The sequence below is a fragment of the Schistocerca piceifrons genome, chromosome 3, assembly GCF_021461385.2.
Source record: "Schistocerca piceifrons isolate TAMUIC-IGC-003096 chromosome 3, iqSchPice1.1, whole genome shotgun sequence".
In the NCBI taxonomy this organism is placed as follows: Eukaryota; Metazoa; Arthropoda; class Insecta; order Orthoptera; family Acrididae; genus Schistocerca; species Schistocerca piceifrons.
The window spans coordinates 105,609,091-105,632,152 of record NC_060140.1 but is presented as its reverse complement, the minus strand read 5'-3'; the positions used below and the strand labels follow the sequence as shown (position 1 = coordinate 105,632,152).

Genomic DNA, 23,062 nt, shown 5'->3' with positions numbered 1-23,062 from the left:
TCATAAATAAATGATATAAATCAGTCTGATCGTTGATACTATAAATTTACTCCTGTAGTTTGAAAGATTCAGATGATGTAAATTGCTCTTTGAAATTAATATGCTTTTTTTGTTTTGTGTGGAGCTTCTTTTTAGATGTGTGTTTTGCAGTGTGTAGTGTTATACTTTACTGCTAATAACATTACTGTCTTTTGCTCCCAAGTGACAACAGACAGATCTTTATATCTTAATGTTCCTGTATATTTACAATATTTATATTTTAATATACTCATGCAGGTAAGTTTGTCTTTGGTTTGTGTTTAGTTCATGGAAGCTGAACTTGACATAGAATGTGGTGTCACCGCCAGACACCACACTTGCTAGGTGGTAGTTTTAAATTGGCCACGGTCCATTAGTACATGTCGGACCCGCGTGTCGCCACTGTGTGATCGCAGACCGAGCGCCACCACAAGGCAGGTCTCGAGATACGGGATAGCACTCGCCCCAGTTGTACGGACGACTTTGCTAGCGACTACACGGATGAAGCATAGCTCATTAGCCGAGCAGATAGTTAGAATGGCCTTCAGCTGAGTCAATGGCTACGACCTAGCAAGGCACCATTAGTAACATTGCATGTATCTATGGAGTCTCACTTGTATCGCCACAATCTCCAGATGTACCACAAGGATGGATTAAAGTTAAGTATTCCAGCAGCTACGTACTTTTCTTTATAGCATTCATTACGTATCCTGTTTCAGACCTCACGCCATCCAGCTTTAGCTTAGCGCGTGCCTTTCGGCTTCCTCTCATTGTGTCTAGGCTGTCTTGTCTAGACTCAACATAGACCTATTGCAACTATAACTCCATCTTATAGCCAACAGACAGTGAGTGCAAGATGACAGCTGAATTGTCCAGATATGCAGTGACATTTATTGTGAAAGTTAAAACACGTTTATTTTAGACCATCTCTGTAATGAGATGCAAGGAAAAAGTTAGTATTTCCCTGTCTTTTATTGTATTGATGCTGGTCAGTCAGAGACAACAATTATCCCTAAAAAGAAGATGAATAAACTGTGATTCAAGAAGGGTCTTATAAAAAAAAAATATAGGTACAAACTCAAATTATACACTACTGGCCATTAAAATTGCTACAACACGAAGATGACATGCTACAGACACGAAATTTAACTGTCAGGAAGAAGATGCTGTGATATGCAAATGATTAGCTTTTCAGAGCATTCACACAAGGTTGGCGCTGGTGGCGACACCTACAATATGCTGACACGAGGGAAGTTTCCAACTGATTTCTCATACACAAACAGCAGTTGACTGGTGTTGCCTGGTAAAACGTTGTTGTGATTACTCGTCTAAGGAGGAGAAATGCGTACCATCATGTTTCTGACTTTGATAAAGGTCGGATTGTAGCCTATCGCGATTGAGGTTTATCAAATCATGACATTGCTGCTCACGTTGGTCGAGATCCAATGACTGTTAGCAGAATATGGAATCGGTGGGTTCAGGAGGGTAATACAGCACGCCTTGCTGGATCCCAACAGCCTCGTATCACTATCAGTCGAGATGACAGGCATCTTATCGGCATGCCTGTAACAGATCGTGCAGCCGCGTCTCAATCCATGAGTCAACAGGTGGATTCGTTTGTGAGACAACCACCATCTGCATGAACAGTTCGACGACATTTGCAGCAGCATGGACTATCAGCTCGGAGACCGTGGCTGCGGTTACCCTTGGCGCTGCATCACAGACAGGAGCACCTCCGATGGGGTACTCAATGACGAACCTAGGTGCACGAATGGCAAAACATCATTTTTTTGGATGAATCCAGGTTCTGTTTACAGCATCATGATGGTCGCATCTGTGTTTGGTGACATCGCGGTGAACGCACTTTGGAAGCATGTATCCGTCATCACCATAATAGCGTATCAATGGTTACACGTCTCGGTCACCTCTTGTTCGCATTGATGGCACTTTGAACAGTGGACGTTACATTTCAGATGTGTTACGACCCGTGGCTCTACCCTTCATTCGATCCCTGTGAAACCCTACATTTCAGCAGGATAATGCACGACCGCGTGTTGCAGGTCCTGTACGGGCCTTTCTGGACACAGAAAATCTTTGACTGCTGCCCTGGCCAGCACATTCTCCAGATCTCTCACCAATTGAAAACATCTGGTCAATGGTGGCCAAGCAACTGGCTCGTCACAATTCGCCAGTCACTACTCTTGATGAACTGTGGTATCGTGTTGAAGCTGCATGGGCAGCTGTACCTGTACACGCCATCTAAGCTCTGTTTGACTCAATGCCCAGGTGTATTACGGCCAGAGGTGGTTGTTCTGGGTACTGATTTCTCAGGATCTATGCACCCAAATTGCGTGAAAATGTAATCACATGTCAGTTCTAGTATAATATATTTGTCCAACGAATACCAGTTTATCATCTGCATTTCTTCTTGGTGTAGCAATTTTAATGGCCAGTAGTGTAATACTGATGTTGGAGGTGAAGGAATGCAAAGAAAAACTGAATTAAATGAAAACAACCAAAGAGAATGTATTTGTAATTTTCTCGAGAAAGAACAAATTTGCGAACTCAGGAAAAGAAAGAAAGTCCTTAATTCATGGAATATTAAAAAAAATTTATGTCAGAAAGAAATTATTTCATGTTCATACTGCAGAAGTCCATCATATATTGGTTATCAAAACTCTGAAAAGCAGTATCAGTTCTATATAAATACTTAAGGAGATAAAGAATATTCAGGGGTAGTATGGTAAATAGTTTTACTAAATTTAAATAGGTAGGTCTGTGAGATTCAGCTACTGAAGATTTTAATACTTGTGTTCACTCATATCCTAAACCATAAATAAATGTCAAGTGTAGAAAGAAAATTGTGAAGGTACAGCAGAGGCAACTTTGCATGTCTGGACTTTTATTGTGTGATGAAATCAGGAATAACTTGAGTAGTTCCACATTTCACTCATATTGTTTCACATGACAGAAATATAAGGTACCTGTCCAAATTCCTGTTGAGTTATAGAAACATTTGTAGTCTCATACACCAATCCTAGCCTGTGTCGCAGATGTTTCCAGATATGCAGTCAATAATCTGTTTGTCATTCATCTCTTGCCTTTTCTACTAACCACTTATTTCTCCTTTTGTTGCTTCTCAGCCAAATTACTTTCTCAGTTACTGAGAATGAACAATTTTCAAATGTAATTATGAAATATTTACTACTAATTTACATGTTGCATATCAGATACCACTACTTAGCACAGTGGATAATCCCCCCCCCCCCCTTTCCCACAGTAAGCAGGATCACTTGAATTGTGTGTCAATTTGATGGTGCCTTGTTCACCTTGCAAGACAGCCACGTGCTTCTTGTTTTATAAGAGTGTGGTCAGCACACTGTTCAAAATCAGGAATTACAATAATTTTTGGGTACAAAACATGGTTTGATTGGTTTTATTAAAAAGAGAGCACTATGTCAATCAATAATGCGGGAAAACACATTGTTTGTACTGTCAATGGAAAACATTAAAAATCAAAAAAAGATGGAAACTTATACAATGATCAGTACTTATTTAAGTCTACAGAAAAGTAAACAATACATATTATACATTTTGAGGTGTTTCTTTTTCTTCTTTAATTTTATGATATGTCAATAATAAAAAATAATAGCAGTCATAATATTTCTGCTTTAGAGTCACATTTAAAAACACATAACGAAAAGGTTCACTCACACACACACATATAGAAAACATGTCTATAATGTAAAAAAAGTAGGAAATGTTTACAAATTTGGCTCTTTTTATATAAATGCTAACTACATCATAACACAATTCTCTTATGAACACCTCACAGGCAATGAACCAAAACACAAATGAACACTTGAGTGCACATATATTTCCTACAAAACAACACAGGTATACATGAAATTTGGAACTATAAAAATAAAAAAAGAAAGGTTTCAAATTAGAGGGGAAATTGGTAATAATGTCCCCAGTGATTGTATGTACGACAAATGTGCGCTTTCCCATTTTGCTCACATATTCTTCTTTCTCTAAATCTTTATTTGGGAATTTATTTTTCATTAAGTAGGCACCATGGAAAATGTTTATGCCATCCAGCTTGCACGATGATGGCACTTTGGGACATTGGGGATGATGTGCAGTTCAGTAACATGCACATTACACACACATACACTCCACTTGTTTAAGTTTGTGTCACTCATCAAAGCTCTAAAAAAAGTTTGTCCATTCACAGGTAAGAGACGTTTCAATATTATTCTTGAGGCAGTATCTGGATATTATATCCAGTTCAGAGTAAATCAAATGTGTAAAATAACAGATGAATGCGAAAACAAAAACAGCAAGTTTACAGAAAATTGGAGAGTTGTCGAATTATTGTCAATGTTTTCCAGCAAATGGAGTGGGAGAACAATAACAGCTATAGTATTTATGTTCATTTTCTTCACCACAGCATCATTAAAATATTGTCCGTCCTTAAAATTTTTCTTAGTTATTTCTCTTGCTAACTTTACTGGACAAACATACTCAAACCCTACTTATTACTCATCTTTCTAAATAAACAGCCATTGACTGCTATGTCTCTCATCATGTTCCACAGTGGTGTTACTGTCAATTCGCATAATGGTCAAATGATCCCAAATACTCCAATGCAGCTCGATAGCAAAACTGGTACTGATCCTGGTGGGAAAAAAGGCATGTAAATATTCACAAAATGAAATGAATTTAAAAACAGCTATTTATTATAACAATCAACATTAATAACAAATAATAATAGTAACAATAATTTCAATAGTTATAGCTATAGAGTTTGAAAACAAGCAGTGGAAAACTTCTACATAGGACTATCACAAAATTAAAAGGGTATCACTACTCAAATATACTACCTGAGAAATTGACAAATGCAAAACAAAAAAGGCCAGTTGTCCTATTTCAGCTTGTACTAAGTCTCTGACAATCTTACCATTAATGGGATGTTGAATCCTAATCTTAATTACTCATGTTTGCCTGTGTGTTCATCTATTTTCTGTTCACCCCCCCTCCCCCAACTCTAATCACTTAACTACTTTCAATTTGTTCTACTTTTTAGTACATTCTGAACCCATGTTCTTACTCATCTTCTTTCTGTGTGTATCTCTCAGTGGTCACATTCTTAATTATAATTCTTGTCTGTGTTGACTGCTTTCCCTCCAGGTGATGGTCTTCTCCATACTGTTTTCTTTATCTCTGGCTGGCTGCTGCCTGCTCTATTCATATTATTTTATTCTTCAAGTTCCCTCTTAAACATCTTAACTACAGTGTGTAAACTTTTAGATGGCAGACCTCTCCCTAGTTCTAAATCAGCAGAAGTCGGGAGGCTTTGGGAGGCACGCAGTTTCGACTGCTGCCAACATTACGTAGCTGTGTTGTACAAGGTAGCCATTGTTGTCTGCTTCGTTATTGTTTTGCTCTGTGCTGTTCTGCGTGGTTTTATAATTTTTTTTTAACATGTTTGCAAAACGTGTTGCGAATAGTGTTAGTAGTGAAGAAATAACAGAAAAAAACGTCATGCCTGACGCGGCACTTTTTCACGAATCTCGATGTTTATCACGTCATATCTCCTGAATTATATGTCGCAAAGAGACATAAATTTGCCGGTGCATTTACTGATATATGTGCGATTAGAGTTAATAGTAACGAAATAATATATTAAAACGTCATGCCTACTGCGGCAGATTTACGGTATGTACTGAGAAAATGTAGTAAGCGACAACCTTTTTTTCTTTCATTATTTTCTAGGGGGGGTGTCAGCAAGAAAAATTTTCGTAAAGGTTTGAAATTGTATGTAACATTTGTTGCTAGTCGCTAAGTGCTCTCGTTCTCAAATAGTGGATACATAAATCTGGGTATTTTCCCGCGGTGGCATTTCGTTGTTTATGACATCATATCTCCTCAGGAATGTGTCTCATTTCTTTTTTTTGCCTAGGAACCTTCGTGGGCGTACAGAGAACAAATCACCAAAATTTCATCGCAATCGGATGAATGGTTTGGGAACACACAGAGGGCAGACATACATACATTCATTTTTATATATAGAGATTGACAGTTACGTTATACTATATGACCTGCTTAAGTATGAATGAAATAAAATTTAAAAAAAAAAAATTGCGAGCAGTGGGAATCGAATTCGGGTCCGCTGCATGACAAGCCTTGACCTAATTTTTTTTAATCTCATTTTGTTTGTTTTCGTTCATTGTATCTGCTCGGGGCAGACATCGCAAGACACCCGTTTCAGTTCGTCGTTGATCCATCAACTCAGTTTTTTTATTACAGATGGCAGCTAACCCTCTGACCGAACACGCTGAGTTACCGCGCCGGCGTCATGGCAATCGGATGAATGGTTTGTGAGCGCATAGTAGACAAACACACATATATATATGCAGTGCTGGCACTACAAATTGCGCGTCATGCTTACACGACAGCAGACGAAAGGCTTGGAATTAAAACATGCTTTAAATGTTGTTCGTAAACGAAACTGAATTTTAATGTACATGACGATTTCAGTTTCATTTACGAACAACATTTAAAGCATGTTTTAATTCCAAGCCTTTCGTCTGCTTTCGTGTAAGCATGATGCACAATTTGTAGTGCCAGCACTGCAACTGGTAGGCGTGCCTTGTCCCCCCCAACGGCTCCTCTCCCTCGCCAGCCAATGCTTGCTTCCTCCTCTCCCCGCACTCCCCTCACAACTCTGCCGTCTTACAGTTAACACACTGTATGTGAAGTAGACTAATATACTTCTCTTTTATTTTTAAAATAAAAAAAAGATAAGTTTTTGAACCTTGTCACAGTCAATATTTATTTGGAGAAGGGGAGCTGACATTATCATGATCTCCATTTATAAATGTTTTTGTATTAATTTTCATATTTGTGTTCAATACAATATGAAATATTTCTCCTATGAAGAGGGAAATTGTAAGTTTTATGTGACAATGCTTCTGTATGTAATATGATGTCACCCTATGGGCTCTCTCAGCTTTGTAGCCATTTGTCCTTGATGGTACAAAACATTTCATGAGATTAGTTGCTTACGTGATGCAAAGGAAACGAGCCAGCCAAGACAGTCAACAGAGAAGGTGGAATGTGTGTGGAAATCATTCATCAGGAGCTTAAAGAAATCAGTGACATGTGGAAGCTGAGAACTGCAGGTACCAAAGTCAACTGTCAGACATGTTCTACACAAATGTGTGCATGTAAAATCATACCAGCTGCAGTTACACGTACTGACTACTCTGAACAATACCCTTCATCCAGACATTTGCAATGACTTACAGTGGCTAGTGGAGGAATATGGTTTTTCACAGAAGTTGTTTTTCTGTAAGAAAGCCATCTTTCATTTGTCTGGAAAGGTAACATGTCATAACATGCTGTTTTAGATGCATACCATCCACATATGATTTTGAACACATTTGTGACTCATGTAAAGTGAATGTCTTTTGTGCCATGTCCTCTTCAAAAGTTCATGGACCATTTTTCTTTGAGAGGAAAACTGATCAGTTTCATGCACCAGGAGGTCTGGCAGCCACAATTACCCCAAGACATTGGAGAGTCCATTTTGGAGCAAGACAGTAATTCATCACACTTTCTTCCAGACATTCATGATTATCTTAGAGCTGAATTGCCTAACATTAGATTGGACTGGATGTGCTTCTCATCATGCTTCTCCTCTTCTTCAGTGGCCCTTGTGGTTGCCAGACTTAACTCTTCTTAAGGGGTTATGTCAAATAATTTGTGTTCCTGTCTAGACTGCCAAGTAATTTGAAAGAGTTGCAAGGAAGGAAAATTAATGTGGTCGCTGATATCCAACATGATGTGTTGGGATGTGTATGGCAAGAGTTTGACTATCATATTGATGTTTGACGTGTCACTTATGAAGCCCATATTGAGCAACTGCAATGTACGTTAAAAACTTGGAAAGACATTCTATCCACTAGTGTGTCCCTATTTTCTGTACTGTGCAGTCATCTACCCTGGTAGTACTTAAAAGTAACCCTATACATTCACCAAAAATTTAATAGTTATTTATTAGAGTGCCCTGAAACATTTAAATGCCTCATTTTCAGAAGGATTTCGACTTGGCTTATGTTGAGTGTAGGTTAATTCAATGAAGATCTGCATGCAAGAAAATACTGTTACACAAATATGAAAAATACTGCCTGTACATTAATGGTATTGGCTGGTAAAAACTTAAGTAGTAGTTTTAATCACACTGATATGATCTCTGCCAATGAAAACAAAGGACGTAACTTAACCCTGAAGAAATGTTTGTTAAAGACGTATCACACAAATGGCCTACTTGGGCCATTTTACATCCAGAGGGATTTGCAAAGTTTTTAATTTCACTGAATATAAGCAGAGTGAACTGAAAAGTGACACCGTGGCAGTAAGTGTCATGTAAGAGAGGAATCATGTTATTATAGGCACATTGTTATTTCAGCAATGAATCTTTGAGGAATGCCGCTTCAACTGAGTACAATAGTAGTTCCTGTTAAGGGCAATTCAGTTTTACAATTTGGATGCTATTTGATGGGCCAAGATACTTGGTTTATGTTCTATCACAGGTAACTAGTACTTTATTAGAGGGCTCGTATCTTCCGTCTGCAGTCTGGAGCCCAAAACAATTACGTATGTATTGGCTTTTATGTTTTCAAGGATAATAGAGCTAACATACACTTTACATCATTCTAATGATTGTATATACAAACCTCTGTCTGAACCATTGCCGGGCGCTGTGTTCGTAGGATCCGAACGGTTTGGAAGACGTCTACAACGCCCTCATACTGCATTCTTTCTAAAACGATACTTAGTGTAATGAATACACCTGTACGGCCTACCCCAGCACTGGAAAAGTAGAATATTACAATTTAGTACACAACAAGGAAATCAAACAAAGGATTACTCACTGGATTAAGACATTTCCCTTAGGTAACTGAGATGTCATTTTTGTACAATATACTGACATAATTATGAGTGTGACATACCTGCAGTGAACAGTAATTGGCCCATCTTGACCAAATTGTTCTTTGGTCTTGTGCACCTGGCCAATGAAATCAATAAAACCATCACCAGACTTTGGCACACCTTGTTCTGGCCAGTCAATGAACTGGAATTGGCGAATGGTGCGAGAACTACCATCACGGGCATCAGTAACCTTGAATTCTCGTAGTATGTACTGAGGCATATTGTATTCTGCTATTGGGTCAACAACAAAACACTGATAACGGACTGACCGGTCACTCGGCCAATACTGGTGACATTTCTCCTAAAAGAAAAAAAAACTGTTAAGTACCTCTATTCACAGCTACTATCAACTCATAGAATAATTGACAATTTAAGATATCTAATTACTTGGTACAGTTTTGTAAATCATACAATTATTTGTTCTGTGGCAGGGACAAACCCTATTATATTATCAATCATATACATATTGCAATGCTGTTTCATGAAAATTGGGAAATAATAAAATGGATTAACTCTAAAAGTTTGTGAACTGTCATTCATACTAACTAAATAGAGGGAAGATATTTATTTATGGTCAGCATTTCCTGTTCGCAAGAGACCTAAGATCACTAAAAGTGAATTACTCGTGTTCTGCATTTGCTGTGCAACATTTCACAATAAGGAGATTGGTGATGATAATGTATTTTCCTGGAGGATGACTAGAATTATATACACTGTGATTGGACTATAGTAGAATGTGCTATCAGCTTTGCTATAACTTTTGCAGAGCATTTTATGTTGGTATGACTATCAATTGGCTATCAACCCAAATGAACGGCCACCACCTAACTGTTGTCAAGAGCAGATTTGATTGCCCAGTGGCACAACATGGTGCCGACACAAGACCGATTTCAGTGGCTGCTTCACAATCCACCACCTAGGTCCTTCCTGCCGAAACCAAACTATCTGAATTATGTAGATGGGAACTGTCCTTGTAATACACCCTTTGATCTTGCAGTCCTCCCTGCCTCAGTATCGGCAAGCAAGCCCCTGATCCACGAATATACTTTCCTCACTCTCCACTCACACGGTCCTCTCCACAGTCTTCCTCTTCCTACTCTTCCTCCACACTATTGTCCCCTCCCAACCCATACCTCACTGTGCACAACGCCTTCCCCCCTGCCTGCACTTTCTTGGTGCCCCTAATGCTGTCTGTTTTTCTTTCATATAGTATAAACTATTATTTAGCATATAGATGAATCTTAGCAGTTTCCAAGTGTCATGTAAAATTCAATCAATTTATATCTGGAATAGTCTGATGAGCAATTACTTAGGAACACTTGCTGTGGCATGTTTCCTGCACTGAAAACAAACTGCAGAATGCTACAAAAGGTTGTTTGTGACTAGCGGCATCAGTGGTGGTCATGCGAGTAGACTACTAAATACAGCTGGCAGCTGGAGCTGCCAAATAATATAGTCATTCTCACTGCTACTTCTTTCACTCTGCGCGTACATTTAGGAAAGTTTGAGGTAAGTGGTAAAATGGTTCCAGGACAAGTGTATCACTGGTAGTCTAGAGTCTTGGAATCATTTATCAGGAACTGGACAGCAAATAATGACAGGCTAATATGGAGGTGTGTACAATATGTTAGTCAGCTTCTACACCAATTTGGAGATTAAAGTTAAGGATTCAGGTACAGAATATATAGAATGATGTTAGGATACCAAAGTAGTATTTTTGATGTTTTGAGCTGCCCAGTACTTTGTGGCACAACATCCAGTGCCACCAAAAGAAAAGCACAACCATTTGACAGCACTCATAGCATTTTTGGAACAACACATTTATGCTTCTGAGGAGAAAAGAGGAAAGGGTTGGAAGAGGTGGGAGGCATGTCACTCAGAAACCAACTAGCAAGGACTAATCTTTTACAAAAAGGGTAGAAGGAAAATGTATCAGAGGAAGTAGGTGCCAGCACATAGCTTAGCATTCTATGCTATGTTGACTTTGCTTCAGGTCGAGTAAGAAGTAATGGTGGTATATTCCCCTATGGGGAATATACAACAGAAGATAGAGAGAACTGTACAAATACCAATGGGAGGATGCAGGATAGGGGAGGTTTAGGATAATGTCGATTGAGTCTAGGAGAGAGAAATATGTTGCAGAACAAGTACCTATATCAAGCATTCAGGGAATTCTAGGTTGTAAGATCCAAATAGAGTGTGTGGTATAGCAAGCCCCATGGATATATCCAAGGCAGACAGTTCATCTGTATCCACTAGTGTATTTTACCAGTTCTGTGGTGCTCATTCCAGTGCAGAAAGCCTTGCAGAGAACAAATATCAGTTGATAATATCATATAAGCAGTTTCACACTTTTGTCGGCCTTTAATGTTACATGCTGTGCCAGTGCTGAGTAGATGGTAGCTGGATGGTGCATTGAGCAGGTTTTCCAACCACAGTGGTTCCAGGATAGGAATTTTAGGGTATGGATGTTTTTTACTATCTTATTTGTATTATTCTTGTCAGCTGACATGACCTGCACGCACCCCCACCCTGACAAACCACCTGGAATCAGAAGTACTGTTATACCTTTTCTGTTCTTCTTTCGGCTGTACTGGGTGCTTTGTCTCTCTGACTAGCCCTTTGTGATTTTATTGGTTTGCTGAATGGAATTTTCCTTTTTAGGCACTTAACATTCCTTTTTAGGCACTTAACATGTGATATTTTGATGGACCAGTAATGGGTTAATGCTGAGCCAAGGTTATCTGAGTAATGTGCATGAATGAATTTCACATGGATAGTTCCGATGAATAACTGAACTGGATCATTGTCAAACTACCAACAAAGACAAACTGTTGCAGAAACCAATGTAAACTGCCACTAATTCATCTATCAATTACTTCAGTATCCAAACCCGGAATGTGTATACAGTTTTATTCCATTTAAAAAGTTGAAGAACAGCATGTGCAAACATATTTTTAGTCAGTGAAAACCGCTCTCTCCATCCAAGTAACATTCCTGAACTGTCTTGCTAAGAAGGCATCTCCAGGAGTCTTCACAAAGGTATTTCAGAAAATGCAACTTGAGTGAGTATTTTGAAAAGAAAAAAGTTTAAAAATGCAACACTTCTTCTATACTTCTGGTGTGACTATCATAAGCAGTCTTGATCCTGTGCTGATATCTGTGGGAGAAGTTAACAGTACAAAACTGATAGTGTACTGTGAATCTGATCAGAAATCTGTCATGGATATTGTCATTAGTGTCCCATAATATAGCATAATTATGTTGAATGATGTTAACAACTTTCAATATAAATACACAATAATTTTATACAATGTGAGTTACTGTATTTCAGAAAAAAAGTAATATAAAAGGTTAATACATACCCTTCCCATCTCTTTAAGCTTTGTCAGCATTACAACAATTGTGGAATTGTGTTCCCACAGCATGCGCCAGAAGTCTTCTGTCGTATCAACTAGTGGACCCTGAGTGGCTATATAAGCTGAACGATATCGGTAGCCATCAATAAAACTAGCATTTATGTAGTCAGATCCTTCAACACCTCTGACTGGTGTTAGGCAAACACGAGTGGCCTCGAATGGCAAGATGTGGACAAGACGGTTTTTATGCTTGTTGCAGGCCAGGTTTGCACTGATGAAGCGTGTTGAATCAGCCTTGATGTTGGACAGTTTCTACAAAAAAGAATAGAATTTGCTTATATATGCATATGTTGTACAGAGGGAAACATTGCAAACATGATGAAAAAAATTATTTTGATTGCAATCAATAATAATGTTCTCATTTACACTGTAATCCACATTTCTGTATAATATTTAGTAGCAAAATCTGATTTTAGTCTTTTCATAATAGAAATAATCATATTCGGCTTAATAATATAAATACACAATAATTTTATACAATGTGAGTTACTGTATTTCAGAAAAAAAGTAATATAAAAGGTTAATACATACCCTTCCCATCTCTTTAAGCTTTGTCAGTAAAATCCAGAATGGAGAGAGATAAATGGCTCAAAAAACGTTTTGTAACAATCTCATGACTTGAATACCTCTCTCTCTCTCTCTCTCTCTTTCTTTCTTTTTTTTTTTATCCAAAACCTCTTTCTCAATACCCTTTTGACCACAAGAAACTGCTATGTACAGCCAATGAGTCATCTCAGTGCAATTCAGTAGAGGGCATAGTGTCTCTAATTCAGTTCTGTCAACATGTCTTGGAGGATCGCTTCAGGCTTAGACTGTGCACACAGAGTAACTTGCCAGCAAAAAGGAGCATCTGTATGGTGTGTTTCCCACCACACTGGCATCACAAAGATGATGTTCAAACAACTTCGTGTGATACGAAACACTGAAAAACTGCCATGTAGTGTCTTCTGTGATCAATAACACCAGTTGATGACCACTACCAAAAAATTATGGCTGTAAGTTACTCTGAGGAGAATGCAACAGAACAGTGAGCTGCCATTTTGCAGACAACTGGAACAGCTGTGTTAACCCTGACAGTATGGAACTGCCTCAACACAATCAACTGGACCTCTAGGCATAGCATATCAAAAACAGCATAAACTACCCAGCAGCATAGTAAACAAAGAAGGCAGGAAAGGGAACACCTGAAAGGGAACCTGGATCAATAGCATCAAGTTTCCTTTAGTAATGAGTGAAGAATTTGTCCAACACCTGCCAACTGTTGTAGAACAGTGTAAAGGCAGCCAGGCAGTAGCAGCCACCAGCAGGGTTCAGCAGGGAGATGAGTCAGTCACGTTTTTGACCAGTACTGTGCATAAATATCAAACATGTCTAGTCATTATCAGTGGTAATTTCAGGGCTATGCAGAATGTGCACAGGATTCTCCAAGCTACCCTTCAGCCCTACAGTCAACATCTTCATGATGGGTTTGTCTTTTATGTTGATAATGCACAGGCAAATGGCATCCCACTCATGAACATCTTCATCTAGGAAGCAGAAAGTGATCAAATGGAAGGCCTCCAGTTTCTTCTGACATGAGCATGATTGAGAGTGCTTGGAATCAGCTGAAATGAGTAGTGCGTTGTCACATAAACCTCCTCACACCCCAGACGACAAAAGAACGACTTGCACTGAAGAGAAAGACAAGCTCAAACAACAACATATTGGCCACTTTGTTGATGGCTTGCCAACGACGGCCCGAGTGTGTTACGACATGTGAGGTAGAGCAACACAATATTGAATCTAAGCCAGTATATGTTCACAGATATGAAGGTGGTGAAAAACTTTGTTTGAGTAGTTAATGTATAAGAGTACAGATTATTTATCAAACATAGAACGTGCTGAACAATGAACAACCCTGTAAAACATGGAGCAAAGGCTTAGCTTTCAGACAAAGTCCTTTAACAGAGCTATCACATAGACTACACAACAATCACTGTTGCCTCCTGACACTGTCACCTTACGTTTGACAATGAGTGTGGTATTGAGAGAGAAGCAGTTGAATGTGTATGTTTATTGTTCCAGAGATGAGCACTTTCTGATTGGTAAACTTTTGTTCACTGCTCAGCACGTCTATTTCATGAGTAGGGATATACATAGTGAGTTGCATACATAACACCTCTTTTATTTCATGAATGGTCCAAGATATTGAAGGTTTTTGGCAAATGACAGTATGCAGAGGGGCACATAATTTTGTAGTATGGTTAACCCTCTTAACTTTTGGATCAGCCAAAGACATTAAAGCAAGTATGTTTCTCTCTCTCTCTCTCTCTCTCTCTCTCTCTCTCTCTAAAGGAGCATTATGGTTTTAAGCAGCAATAGAAACCTCTTGAAAATACAAGTCCAATGATATAACTATTGTTAATGTTCACATTGAAACTTTTCACTGAAGTACCTGAGGGATGTGCAAAATTTGGAAAGCAAGACTGTTTGAATCAGCTATTGTAGTGTAAAATTTATTTCCTCTAGGCTCTTCTTTTTATGACATAGACAAAGGGTAAGCTACGATTTTTGTAAATGGAGCTATATGCTAACTGTAGAGGCTTAGGAAAAACTTTCAAATGTGTCTATTTTCCCAGGTTCAAGTGAACAGCTTTTGCGGAAACAGCTGCATTTTCACCATTTAGTTAAGGCTGCTCTTGGCTACTTACTTGTCACCACTCAACTAAGACAGAGATGAAAATGGCCCCTTTCCACAGACAAAAGGAACTACCATCTTAAATTCTATATTTGTGAAATGATTATCTAGCTCGTCTTTGACTGGAAATGCTGGAATGCTTCTTATAGGGAAATCACAAGTTGTTGGACAACTGTGACTACAGGTAATAATCAAAATTGTAATCAAATGGCATAACAATCAATGCATAAACCATTTTACTCATAATGTTCCCGTAACCACCCATCATCTACAAACTAAATACTTATCTTAATAAAACACAGCTTTACATGTCACTTAAGCATGTGCTCAGACTGTTTCCCAATGACTGAGAAAGATATTTGGAAATGCCATTTGAGAGTTATATAAACCTTATATAAGTGGATGGTAAGACAGCATATGCTGTGGTGATTCATTGACACATACTGTCTGCATAGGTGGGGCTTCGTGGCAGATTGCATTCTCAAGTGCTTCTGACATCTGCAATCAGAACAGATAACCCTCTACTTCCATGCTGGTCTGGCAGCATTTCCTTTACATTCACCATATACAAATAATACTTCTAACTTCTCATTGGTATACATGTCTGTGCATATAGAATGCTGAAGCAGAAATAAGCTGCCAATAGACAAGGCGTTACCTGTTAGATCTCAGTGCATATATGTAAACAGTGAAAATTCTCAATATGATGAAACAGCCTGGGTTAAGGGTCTCTCTTGGCAATGTGTACACTCCAATGGCTGATTTTAGCTGCCTTTCAATTTTAGCACATTTTGCAAAAAGTTTAATTGCCAACATTAACATTCATTAGTCACAGCAGTCATCTTTTCAAGAGTTTTCATATGCCATGTGACATAGTTCTGCACTATTTTTCAGAGCTGCTGCTAATGCTCACCTTGAACTCCAGTTCCATTCCTGTAATATTTTCACCTGGCTCAGTCTGCATGAGCTTCTGGATATGTGTGTGCAGATTACGAGCTGGAACTTCCGTATTACCTACAATTACCGCTTCAAGTAGTGCATCATGAATGAAAATATATTGGTCCTCCGTCTGAAAAGGTGTAAGAAACAGGATTAGGAATCAGTGTTGTTGTTATTTTAATTATGTCACTGTCAGTTTACATCCATATTCTATCTCTCTCTCTCTCTGTCTCCTTTCTTACATTCTAATTAACACAAGAAAAAACTGGTAGCTCTATTTTGCCAAAATACTTTATTAATCAATCACCATACAACACACTGGTGGAAATTTTAGTGCTTTTTTTTTAATAAAAGGGTGTGGCCTGTGTGTTCTTTTTCAGTCTCTGTGAAGAGTTTTCTGTGCAAGCAATGCACACTAAATTATGTTCAGAGTGAAACTAATTAACTTTTAAATTTAGTACACAACACAAAAACAGATGCTCTATAGTCGAGGTAGTCTTGTTTAGTTATGAATTTTGGCTGCCTTTCAATGCCACTTGCATTAATTACTACATCACTTCCTCAACTGTAACAATGGGTTTGACTGTTCTTTGTGATGAAAAATTTGAAAACATATTGTGAGTCTTATTTTGTTATTGTCTATTTTGTTCCTGTGTTTATTTGAGTCCCTTGTAGCTGACAGTGTTTCAACTAACATCTATATGTTTGTGATTTTATATTTTGCTTTTATCTAAGGTGTACCAGGTACTGTTTTTTTTTTTTTTCCAGAGCTTCCTCAGATTGCTAATGTGCCAAGAGTGATCTTTACCCTCTCAAATTATTAAGCCAGGAATAAAAAAAACAGCAATAACTATATGTGGCTTGTAGTCCATGTGCTATTTCATCAAAATCTGTGGAAATTTAAAGAAGTCAAATATGTTTACAGAACTTGTATTAATATGACAGTCCCCCAAAATATAAGGCCAGTGAGAAAGTGTCACATCAAATGTAGTATCTGCCTGATTTTATGATTTGACAGGTTTCTTTTGAGAAGCACTGTAAAAGTTAATTTTACTTAGGAACATTTGGGTAGAGCTGAAGTGTTGACTTGTTGACACACACACACACACACACACACACACACACACACACAAAATTTAAAAAAAAATGCTATTTTTTGGAAGAAATCCTTTGATGAGCTGTAGAACACACACACACACACACACACACACACACACACACCTGTGCACCTGTATTGTGTTGGCTGGGTGCACAACACTGGGTTTGCAGTTCAATAGGTGGGCTGCGGTGGGGATGTTGAGGAGGATGGGGGGGGAGTTGGGAGGCAGAGCCAGGAATCAGGAGGAGCAGTTGGGGATGGGTAGCTATCGGCTCCGAGGGAGGCAGCAAGTGTGCAGGATAGAAACACAGAAGGAGAGGTGGTGGGTGAATGGGCTAGGCATGCAACACACAGTCACCAGAGCCAATAAGGTGTGTCGCTTGATGGAGATGATGCGGATGTTCCCCATATGCTGGTGTGTCTCATGATTAAGATGATGTGGAGATTCCTCATATCCTCTAACCATCAGTTTCCACTTCCTCTATCTTGTCACCCCCTCCCAATCTAAGCCTCCACATCATCTTCGTGTGCCTCATCTCACCGGCTCCAGTGTCCATGTATCACATGACAAGTCCACGCACCAAACACCTCTTTCTCCTATATTGTGCTCTAGCTTCTCACAGGAGTTATTCCAAAAGCTAGCAGAGTTTTCATTCTTTTTTGTGTGTACATCAACGATTCAATGCTTCTACAGCTTGGTGAGTGATCTCTTTTACTTGTAAAGTATTTACATAAAAGATAATGTGCTGGTAGAGTCAACTTCCTTAGCTTGTGAACTAGAATCTCCATAGCAAATAAGCCACAACTGCAGGAACCAGTAAATTCATGAGGAAAAATACTGTCAGGCAGGAAGAACTGGAAGAATGGAAATAGCAGTATTCTTCTGCTGAGAAGAAATGGTGATGATCTCAGGGCACAAAAACAGTCTATTACATCACAAGATATTAGAAAAAGTACATATTTTTCAATTAATTTGTAGCACATTTAATTAAAAGTAGTTACACTGTGAACATAACATAATATCAATAAGCCCTTGCATACTCACCTGAACCATGTAGTTGCGTTGAGCCCTGAGACAAGTTACATGACCATATATGTCTAACATTTTTTCATGCTTCAGTCGCTCCAGCATTGAATCTATAACTATAAAACAACCAGTGCGTCCAACGCCAGCACTGGAAACAAAAAGTTGTCATGCGTCATGTATCAAAATTCATAATAAATGGTTTTAATTTGCATGTTTATACTGCACAGTTGGATAAGTTGACAAATACCTGCAGTGAACTATCATTGGACCAGCCTCTGGGGGATTCATATTTCGGACACGGCGTAGGAACTGTAAGAAAGGTGCTGGGTGATCTGGGACACCATGATCAGGCCAAGCAGTAAATTGAAATTGTTTTACTTCTCTCCTCTCTTGGTGGCCACCCTGACAAACAAACAGTTTAATATTATACATTTGTTGCCATTTAGGAACAAAAGATCTTTATAAGAAATACAAAATGTGGAGAAGAAGAACTTTCTGTTGCTGCATACCTTATGGATCTGAAAGGTACGAATGCAATATGTTGCCAACTCCTGAACATCACTGATAGTAACAGTCATTGTGCCATATGTTTCTGTCCCTCGCGAAGGCCAGTACTGATCACACTTAATACGTGTGCGTTCTTCTAACTTAGTCATCATAACTATTGTTGCTGAACGTAATTCCCAGCACATCCGCCAGAAATCTCCAAATGTTTCTTGAAGGGGACCCTAAAATGTTAATGTGTGAGTAAGCAAGTGAAATGCTGTGCTATATTAACATTAAATATTTCAAAATTGAAAATTAATAGATCTCAGTACAGCCAATGCGTTCAAAGATCTCAGAGAATCATGACAGTATGACTTAGAAATTTACATGTTTGCATTATACTAGTTATGTCATAATATCATACAGTGAAAAATAGTTTAAATTTGCATTTTGTTATTTACTTGTTTAAAACGGTGAAACTACAAAGAAATCCTTCAAAGTGGACTATCTATTGTGAAGGAAGCGATGATAGATTTTAATATCTATAATGTGTTCATGTCATTAGAGACAGAGCACTGGTTGAGTTGGAGAAATATTGGGAATGTACTGTCCCAGCATTCATATGACTTGATTAAAGGAAACTTCAGAATAAAATCAGAATTGGCAGTTTGTAATTTGAGACTCAGACTCAGTCAGCCCAAACAGGAGTCTTATGTCTTAACCACTGAACCACATTATGTGGTGGGAGTTGGTTGTTTTTATTTGCTTGTCTGATGGAAGTCTCCTGAAAACAGATGCTGCAGAAAAATGTAGTTCTTTTTGCTTCACAGTAAAAGTGTAAGCCAGGTGTAGATGTGGTTTCTATCTTTTGTTTACTGAGTGAATGTTTTATGTTCTGCTGAACAAATTTATTTGCAACAGATATGTTGGCATTTTATCTAGATTCTGTTGTAAGAATTTCAAATTCTAAACTCCAAAGATTACATGTACTTTATATGAGAGATAAATGTTTATCTTCACTGAACCATGTGTCTGAAATAGTATTTTATTGTTACTTAAGTATCCATCCAATTGGGTGCAAAGCATGGGGCACTGTCACTCAGTTTTCTGTTGCATTTGCATTACATACAAAATTCTTTACAATTAAATTTTTTTCACGTTAAGATCTGAAGTCACTTGTAAACTTCTAAAAACTGTGCTATTTTCACTGTTGATTGTGTAATGACCGTCTGTCAAATAAATAATTGTCATTTCATACAACTTACCTGGGTTGCTACATAAGCATTATGCTTTCTATAGCCATCACAATAATTTGCATTGATGTAATCGCTCCCAGGAATGCCATCTAATGGTTGAAGGATGACACGTGAATGGTCATAAGCAATAACATTTGCATATCTGTTCTTTGGCTTATTAATTTCCATGTTGGAATGGTCCCATGTAAATGTCTGCCCTGGCTCTATTGACTGGAAAAAAATTCCATGTAAGTGAAGAAATTCTCGGTATCATTAATGGATATAAATATGCTGTGAGTGTGATTTTTTTTTTTTTTTTGTCTGTACAGTGTTTCATAACAACAAGACTAAAAACAACATTGCCCCAACCTGTAATAGTACTTTAATTTTCCAGTGCTTCTGTTATTGTATGCACTTGTCACAAAAGTTTACAAAATTCATGTTTAATCAGAATGACAGTACATGTGTTGCTATTTTGCCAGCCAATGATACTGAAGTGCTGCTATCTGTTAAAGTCACCTGATAATTTGGCAATTTTATGTTCACATCTCTATTACTAGCATGATGAGACTACTAAAATATTATGAATTTTGTTCAGTTTTTGTAGACAAAAGTTTGTAGATCTTACCTCATACTCTTGTGAGAATTTTAGGTTGTCATTAGCCTTCAGACGTTCAATGTGGTTTGCCAGCTCAGAGATTGGTATAGGAGGATGTGAAATCATACCAGGAGTCTGAAAGTTCTGGCGGCGCATTTCAACAGGATCAGTTGGTGCGTGGCTGGTGCCAATATCAGCTGCCATAAGAGGCCGTGTTACTGCTGCTTGGTCAGGAGCCTTACAAGGCTGCCTTCGTCTGCAAACAGTGGAATTCTGAGCATGTACAACACTATGTATGAGACAACATGTGCAAAGCTAAATTTTTCACACTATACTATAAAACATGTCTGTTTCTGTAAAATAAAGTACAAGTATTTCATGCTGCAAAAACTTAATTACATCATTTACAACAATTATAAATGCCACAAATTTTGCATCTTTAGGTTTTATGTTAAAGGGAATGTATGCAAAAATTTCATCATTAATAATTTATTCATCATTTCTTGCTTCACAGTTTTTTGGTCTTACTTCATATTATCGATTACATGGAAGTGAAGTGCAGCCTTTATTAAATATCTAACAAAACAAAATTATTTTGATAGCTGCGGTCAAGTATATTGAACTGGATACATTGTGCACCAGGTTGATAGAACTATTAGTATATTAAATGTCAGTGATGATACCACAATTTTCATATTGTTTTTATAGCTACAATTAATCATATTTTAATAACTACATTCTCACTACTACTGAGATGTCATACTAAACCTTAAGTTACTTCCTGGACTTACTCACTTTTTAATAATAAACAGCAACATGAAACAGATGGACAGCATAAGAGCAGCGATAATAGGACCTATGACCCAGACCATGCCTGCTTCTTCAGTGTTGCTCTTCATTGATACATCTGAGTTGTCAGGAGGAATGTTAGGATCTGGTCTTAACGGTGGGTCCCCTGGAGGCACTTCACGCATATCCAGTGATAAATATTCAGAGAATGGGCTTGATGTGTACAGGTGCTGCAAAAGGGTAACATTGTATAGTAATATCTATGATACAACATGACAACATGATAAATCATTAATTCGTGAAATGTTCTAAGTTGCATACCTTCTGAGGAGTGTCCACAATAGCTCTCACAAAAATCCGATAACGTTTACCTCGTTCTAATTTCCGATTAACAAAACCTTCATATGTTTCACCATTTCCGAGATGAAAAGTATATGGCATGCTACGAAGGGAAAATTTTCCAGCAATGTATGGCGCATTTTCTCTTTCAGGCTTTGTTCCTTTGTTAGATATAAGCTGAAACCAAAAGAAATACTATAATTACAATCATAGTTATTACCAAACTAACGAATTCTTAGTGCAATACTAACCCATTTGCTTCATAATATTTTACAACTTACTGGTAATGGAACATAATTATATATAGCTCTCATCCAGTGTCTCAAACTTCCTCTCCACATGATTCTTTGGTGCACATGACAAACAAAGAGTATATCTTTATAAAGATTTTTTGGAGGAGACTGTATTATTAAATTTAAACTCTTGGAGTGTTCAATAAATGCCCACACTCTTTTTCATTTCATGACAGGAGTTTAATAGGGTACAAAATTATGTCAAACTACATAAACAGAAATGCCAGAAAAATTTGAAGGAAATGGACTTTGGACATTGTGTAGAAAAAATGGTAATAGAGTCCTCATGTTTCATGCACAGTGTTGTTACAGTTATTGCATCATTAGAACCAACCCTGTCATTCTCATAACTCAGGATTGGTGATAATTAGTGGTTTAAGGGCACTCAACTACATGTTATCAGCACCATTATTATAATTAGAGACTATAAGTAGAGACAAATATGAATACAGCATTTAAAACATTATAAACGAGGTAAAATGCAACACTGCTTGAGATTCCTTGTCAGCCAAAAGGAAGACTGACCAAAGAAAACCAGACAAGTGTGGAAAATGAACTCAAGTGAATAGGAACCAAATTATGTATATACAGGATGACATAGAATAATGGGAATGTTTCAAATGAGTAGTGGCAGCAATGGGCAGATGGCAGCACTGTGGGTACCTGACAGATAGCGAGTAAACAGTCCACCATTTCAGTAATCATGAATCAGTGGAATGGACAACAGCAGGCGTTAGCCATAAAAATGTTTTATAAAAACAATGATAGTTTGGTAGCGGCGCAGAGGGAGTTTAGATTTTTTATAATTTAGGACATCATGATGACGTTCCGTCGAAACACATGATAAAATGTTGGATTTATAACTTTGAAGAGACAGGATCTGCCCTCAAGAAGAAACCAACTGAATGACCAAGAAATGTGCATTCTCCAAAGAAAATTGATGTTGTACGCAAGTCTGTCTTACGGAGCCCACGGCATTCAATTCGTAAGCAAGTACAGTGGTTGGAATGTCCTGGGAGAGCGTTCACAGAATTCTTCATCTTGGTTTAAAACTTCATCCGTACAAACTACAGATGGTGCAACAATTGAAGGACAACAATTACTGGTTACGATTCGGATTCCGTCAACAAATGATAACAAAAA

At 38.0% G+C, this 23,062-nt stretch overlaps 1 protein-coding gene across 3 annotated transcripts in view; it reads right to left on the bottom strand.

Moving 5' to 3' along the window:
- Nucleotides 1-3,451: 3,451 nt before the first annotated feature.
- LOC124790089 (tyrosine-protein phosphatase Lar) overlaps nt 3,452-23,062 on the bottom strand; it is a 537,690-nt gene continuing 518,079 nt past the window's right edge. For 2 of the 3 annotated variants that reach the window (XM_047257656.1, XM_047257657.1), the window contains 12 exons: nt 21,609-21,803; nt 21,294-21,517; nt 20,529-20,754; nt 19,931-20,131; nt 18,689-18,907; nt 18,427-18,581; nt 18,198-18,327; nt 16,028-16,183; nt 12,384-12,689; nt 9,039-9,319; nt 8,763-8,898; nt 3,453-4,698 (listed from right to left, as the gene is read on the bottom strand). In XM_047257656.1, the coding sequence (XP_047113612.1) occupies nt 4,630-4,698; nt 8,763-8,898; nt 9,039-9,319; nt 12,384-12,689; nt 16,028-16,183; nt 18,198-18,327; nt 18,427-18,581; nt 18,689-18,907; nt 19,931-20,131; nt 20,529-20,754; nt 21,294-21,517; nt 21,609-21,803 (2,298 nt within the window). In that variant the 3' untranslated portion in view covers nt 3,453-4,629. Of the gene's footprint in view, nt 4,699-8,762; nt 8,899-9,038; nt 9,320-12,383; nt 12,690-16,027; nt 16,184-18,197; nt 18,328-18,426; nt 18,582-18,688; nt 18,908-19,930; nt 20,132-20,528; nt 20,755-21,293; nt 21,518-21,608; nt 21,804-23,062 lie in introns of all 3 variants that reach the window. The other variant, XM_047257655.1, reaches the window with a different exon arrangement.